General features: G+C 34.0%; 1 protein-coding gene across 9 annotated transcripts in view; it reads right to left on the bottom strand.

Moving 5' to 3' along the window:
• Positions 1-215: 215 nt before the first annotated feature.
• The window catches only part of ATL2 (atlastin GTPase 2), a 73,831-nt gene continuing 68,046 nt past the window's right edge, over positions 216-6,000 (bottom strand). For 4 of the 9 annotated variants that reach the window (XM_008980840.5, XM_035272768.3, XM_054245031.2 and 1 more), the window contains 5 exons: positions 5,537-5,593; positions 4,485-4,556; positions 3,437-3,868; positions 2,010-2,024; positions 216-1,914 (listed from right to left, as the gene is read on the bottom strand). In XM_008980840.5, coding sequence (XP_008979088.1) covers positions 1,807-1,914; positions 2,010-2,024; positions 3,437-3,868; positions 4,485-4,556; positions 5,537-5,593 — 684 coding nt within the window. In that variant the 3' untranslated portion in view covers positions 216-1,806. The remainder of the gene's footprint in view (positions 1,915-2,009; positions 2,025-3,436; positions 3,869-4,484; positions 4,557-5,536; positions 5,594-6,000) is intronic. The other 5 variants (XM_002757845.6, XM_078349475.1, XM_078349474.1 and 2 more) reach the window with 2 other exon arrangements.

The raw sequence follows: 6,000 nt of genomic DNA, 5'->3' as shown, positions 1-6,000 counted from the left end.
AAAATTAATAATCCCCAACTACAACTAGGCTAATCATGGGGTTTCCCTTATACAGACCGACACAGAAACTTTTTACAAGGTTAGCTTTGAGGTACAACACCTTAGAGCTCTCAACTGGGGTGTTTCCTGCTCATGCTCTTTTCACTATAAACAAATGTCGTTTATGCAGTGGAATAATACTTGAAAAATTCCTTAGAAAAGAATCACAAGTTTCATTTTATATATACAACAAATTTTTAATAATGTACTGAAAATAAATTACAGGAAATAATTTTAAAATGCAACAGAGGACAAAGTCACAATAAACATTCCCATTGAATTCCCTTGGAAGGGGGAGTGAGATTGCAGTGCTCAAGATAAATATCACAAATATATCAAAAACTTCAAATTGTCTATGCATTCACACACTGACATGAGCCACAAACATTCCTTTCACAGGGACTGTACTTATTTAGCCTACCACAGGACCAGATTTTGCCATAAACTACAAAACTTTTAATACAAAATTGTATTTATATATTTATAATTCATATACATGCCCTATCCGTGATTTTAGAAAATAAAAGCTACACACTGTACAGACACTCTTAACTCATAGCTGTAGGCAACATTTTTGGATGGAATTTCTCCCCCAATAAAATTAATGGCATATTTTATGTACATGAAGGCTAAACTGCAAAAAGACAGTTCAGTTTCCCAGATATGCATCTCCTTTCAGGGCAGGTTTATAAATTTAAAAAGGCAAGACAAATGTACACCTCAGAATTACTTTCTTAGCTACAAGAGTTGCCATGTAATTTCTGTGAAGTTTCTGATACATGCATCTATGTAATACTGGTACTGAAGGCAGTAAAGCAATATATACTTTTTTGTAGTGGCTCAATAAAGGCTTCATTGTCATTCCAATCTGGTTCTTGAAACAGTGATTCATAAATTCTCTAAAAATTAAAATTTCAATGGGACACTGTGTTAAAGAGACTCTAAATAGATTTCTTAAAATATTTCCCTGAAATATCCTTTTACATAAGACAAATTTCACTAACATTAGATTAAGTAAAAAGAAAGAAAAGAATTAAACATGGCACAAGTGTGCATGATTAACCAATGCTCCCCAGCCAATCTGCATGTCTTAGGAGCCATTAAAAGAATGCTTAAAACTAACAAACAATTTTCACACTCTGTGGCAGCCATCTGTGAAGCCAGTTACACTAAACTACTTCTACAGTTGATTGTAAACTTTGGTTTATTTTTATTTGAGTTCTCATTGTACAGCAAGCATGAAAAAAAAGAGAGTGGAGTCCGTGAGAAGATGAACTGTCAGTCTGTCTTTAATCTGGCATGATGAGACACCTGGTCAGTCAGGCCTGCTTTGATAGAGTTTGTTACAGACTGCCTTATGTTTTCCTCCATCAAATTATCACCCAGGGGCTTCAATACCTGTGGTATGAGAAATGTGCAAAACAAACAAAAACATGAGGTAAAAAAAGAGTTACATATAAAAATAGATATAAAAATTCAATTCAAAGCAATGATGAAAATAACCAGGAATATGGGAAATAAAAAGATGCTTCTCTCAAAAAAAGTTATGATGCTACTAGACATTATATAATGCAACAAAAATTACTTTCCTCTTATTCAAACCATTTACAATTCCTATGAGATGAATGTGCAATTCCATACCCTATATGCAGCATCAAATCTGGTATGTATACAGCATTTATGCAGACCGGCCCAGACGGTCCTGCTTATTGTCCTACATGTATAAGTGTGAACACTTCAGATAGAGAAAAAGGTTAAAAATACTGTCTAATTTTTCTTCTTGTTATTGTTGGATGACAGTCTCTGTCGCTGTGCTGATGAAAGAGCACGATGAACCATTCGACGTCTAGTAACTTCAAACAGTTTGGAAAACACCTAAAACATGAAGTGATTTGTTAGGAGAATGACTCAGAGTGCCTCGAAGCTAAAGAGTTTAAGACTACAAGAATTTGAGACTGTAGGTTTCTCACCTTCCTGGGACTCCTCTGAAGCAAAAGAAAAGAGAAATGCAAAGAAATTTAGACAAGGTTTGTTGATAGAGCAAAGATCTCTGACTAGCTGATCACCTTACCTCAACTATACTGAAAATGATTTTATACACTTTAGATTCTTCTATTTAATCATTTTGTAATAATGGTACCTCTAAAATCCTAGAATTAATGCTGTATTTAAGAGATGAGTATTTCTCAAAAGAAGATATTGTTACAATTATTGAAAATTATGTTGCAGAAAATAATGATCCAAAATTTTTAAGTAGCTCATTTTTTAAGTGACATTGTAACAGCTTTGCATCCATCTTCTATTCAAAGAAACATGAAATAGTGAGATTGAGATAAAAATTTAAATAAATATCCAAACATAAACTTCCCAATCAGATCTGAATAGATCATTTTCTCTGAAGAGTAAATACAAAATCCAAGTTAATATAGTGGGTCACTTTATAAATAACATTATTATAAAAAAAAGTCAACATCCAATCAACTTTCTTCAAAAGAAAAAAAATTGCTTCTTCAATCTTCCAATTTATAGCCAAAACAAACACGGACCTGGATATCCTCAATCTTCAAATAAGCTCAATATTTCATGAGCCCAGAAATGACATCTGAAATGCCTATTATAGTGTTCATGTTAAGTACATTAATAACTGTAGCTTTTATTCTGGTCCTTGACATGATGTTCAAGTATTTCACGAAGATCATTTTCATGACATCCATAAGTGGAATTTTCTGTCCACAGTTAATTCCAGCACACAGGAGGTAGATAAATATACAAAATGGCTTTCCTTAGTAGATACTTGCTGGGCAAGAGTTCACAGCCTGGACTTCAATTCCGGTTTAAGATAAAAGATTATGATGGAACATGGTTCTCTGCTCATGGCACTCTGCTTTACTAATTAGTATTTCCATAATACAAAGGTCAAAGTTTCCAAGTTAAGAAATCCCTACAGGATTGTTACTCATAGTACATCAGGAAATCCCTACTATCTTCACGGAAGGCAATGAAGATCTGTCTGCCATCCAGTATTTCTCCTGCATTGCTTGCCAGTATTAGGAAGAAACTTCTTCTGCTTTCCGAAAGCACCACTTCCAAACTTCTTTTCCTTACCTTCAAAATCATTCAATATCATTAGAAACTCTGGCCCTGCCCACCATAATCAGGCCTACAACTAAGAATCTATCCAGGGGACAGTACAGATTTAGGCTAACCAAAGTACATTAAAATTATAACTTTAAAGAAAAAATCTTCAATTTGTAAAGATTCTACATCCAAACAAAACAGAAAACATCCTTTTGACATTCCTCGTATAAAGGAAAAGTAGGAATACAAATACTGCAAAGGGGGAAAAATCATAGGAAAATGAGATTAGTCACTGAAAAACCAAAAGATAGATACAAACCTGTTCCCATAGTGTTTCAGCAATCTGATCAATCATTGTTCCAATTTCTCTGAACTCCCCAGAGTATTTAACATACGCCCAAGTACAAAGAAATGTCAGTGCTAACCCCATGACAAGGTTACACAAGACAGCTATAGAGTTTAGGCCAATGAAGCCAGTCAGTCCTGAGATTATATACATAGCAAACATGACCGCAAACAGTGTGGCTGGGGTACGAGCAGCATAGAAGATATTTTTGCCATCATTGTGCTTTATAAAATTTGCATAGGTTTCTTCAATTTCAGCTTCAAGCTGGTCCTGATAACGACGGCAGAACTCATCTCCACCCATCTTTTTTACAGAACGAAATTGTTTTATCGCCACTTCCTTGAGATCCAAGTGTTTTCGCTCCAGATCTGAAGGTGCAATGTAAGGCTTGTCCCCTCCACATACCTGGACAGACAGAATGATAGTATTACATGCTAGAAATAATGAACACTTGAAAGAAGTTCCTGTTCATAGTTTTTAGTCTCAGAGAGTTAAACCACTTTTACAATTCAGTTTTAAACTCACTTATAATACCTCACAGGTTATCATAATCTAGTTATTTCTTCTGTGTTGAACCTGCTCAAGCAAAATAATTTTCTAAATGTGACTAACTTAAACAGAAGACAAAGTAATTTTACACTGCGCTCGGTACCTGCCTTCACTTGATCACCTAAGCATCATAATAGTACACAAGATTGCTGACAAGAGAGTGGGTAAAAGATAATGCCCCAAAAAGATATTTTAATGTTTGAGCAAAGCAAGAACAGAAACTGCTATTGGCCTTAAACTCACGCTACTAACATCAGAAGTCACTAATAACAGCCCTCTGAATCATAAATGTCAAAAGGTATTTTAGTACAGTTTATATAATAACTTACTGCCCAAATTCTGCTCTCTAATCATGAGAATTATTTTCTTATAGTTTATTTCCAGCAGAGATCATAAAGGGGAATTGAGTTCAATTATTTTAAACAGAAAACTCTTCTCACTCCAGTATCAAATTTAAATTTTAGTTACAAACCTGTTCCATACTTTTACAATAGATATCTCTTGCTCCTGCTACTGCAGCAAGATTATTAGCTTCAGCTGTTGCCTAAAAAATAAAATTACATGTACCATTATTATGCAGAAAAACCCATGACTCTAAAAATTCTGATAGACACATTATGTACAATAAGTTAAGTTTGAAAGCAAATCAGAGAAAGTAACTTCCAGTTTTTCTTTCCTGTAAAAGGGAACATTGGTATAAAGTATATAATGGCAAGTGGTTCTAATAAGACTACCTGCCTAATTTTGTTTGGCTTAGGTTGATATTAAAGTGGGTCTGTAGAAAACACCACATATGCTCAGAAAATGGATAAAGATAAATAGATATAACCCTAAAATATGTGGATCTCCAGGTATTAGGAATCGAGAATTACCCATATGGTTTTCTCTCTCTCTCATAATCAGTATTATACAAGACATTTTCAAACCCACAAAACTTTCTGCATGAAGTTTTATTAGAAAAAACTGTTTTATTTACTATAAAATGGAATAATAGCCCAAGGTAGTAAATTTTTTAAAATATGAATGCATTAAAATGACATTGTCCAGTTGAAAAAATATTGTCCATTTGAACACCATTGGAAAAAGAAAAAAAAAAAACTGTGACTATATTCACTAGAAGTAGTTCTAAATCATTAACACCAAATAAAAATAAGACTTATTTCAAACAACCTTCATTGTCAAAGGCTCAGAATAGAAGCAGCTTAGTTCAGAGAGGACCACATTAAGCCAACTTATAAAACAGAAATTTTCCTAGACGTTGAGCAACTGAGAGTAGGTATTGTGGACTCTCATTTCTGGTGGCCTAGAACATGCAAGGCCTAAAATCTGCAGTTACAAAAGAAAAAAAAAATTGTATGAAACCTTAGGACCCATGACACATATGGCCTTAAATACGTAAAACTTATTTGCATGCATAAAAGGACCCCCTCACCATTTTCAGCATTTCTCTCTAAAGCAAAGATTTTTATTCTCCCTCATAAATAAGTATATGTACAACACATATCACTCTCACACCCTCTCTACCTGAAGCATGGACTTTGGATGTGGAAGTTCCTCTCCTTGATAAATTTTGATGTAAGCCTAAAAAGGGAGAAGATGTGTTAGACTGATGGGTTATGTAAGGCTCCACATCTCCAGAGGAAAAAACTCATTAAATATAATTCACAAAATTCTAGGCTTTAAAAATCGATCATATTCCAACAAAGTTAACCCCATTCTCAATATTATTAAATTCTATGTTGCTAGATAATATCCTAGATATTTCTATAACAAATATAAAGTTGTAACTCATAAAGTTAGATAAATGCCATCTACTGTATGAAAAGAAATTCGTAATTACCCCCATTGCCAATGTTTTAATGTTAAATAAAAAAACTATTTTTATCTCTTTCTTTAGAGATAGGGGTCTCACTCTGACACCAAGACTAGAGTGCAGTGGTACAATCAGAGCTCACTGCAACCTCAAATTCCTTGGCTCAAGTGATCCT

Source organism: Callithrix jacchus, chromosome 14 (genome assembly GCF_049354715.1).
Source record: "Callithrix jacchus isolate 240 chromosome 14, calJac240_pri, whole genome shotgun sequence".
NCBI lineage: Eukaryota > Metazoa > Chordata > Mammalia > Primates > Cebidae > Callithrix > Callithrix jacchus.
The sequence above is the reverse complement of the archived record's forward strand: the minus strand, read 5'-3'. Positions and strand labels throughout refer to the sequence as shown.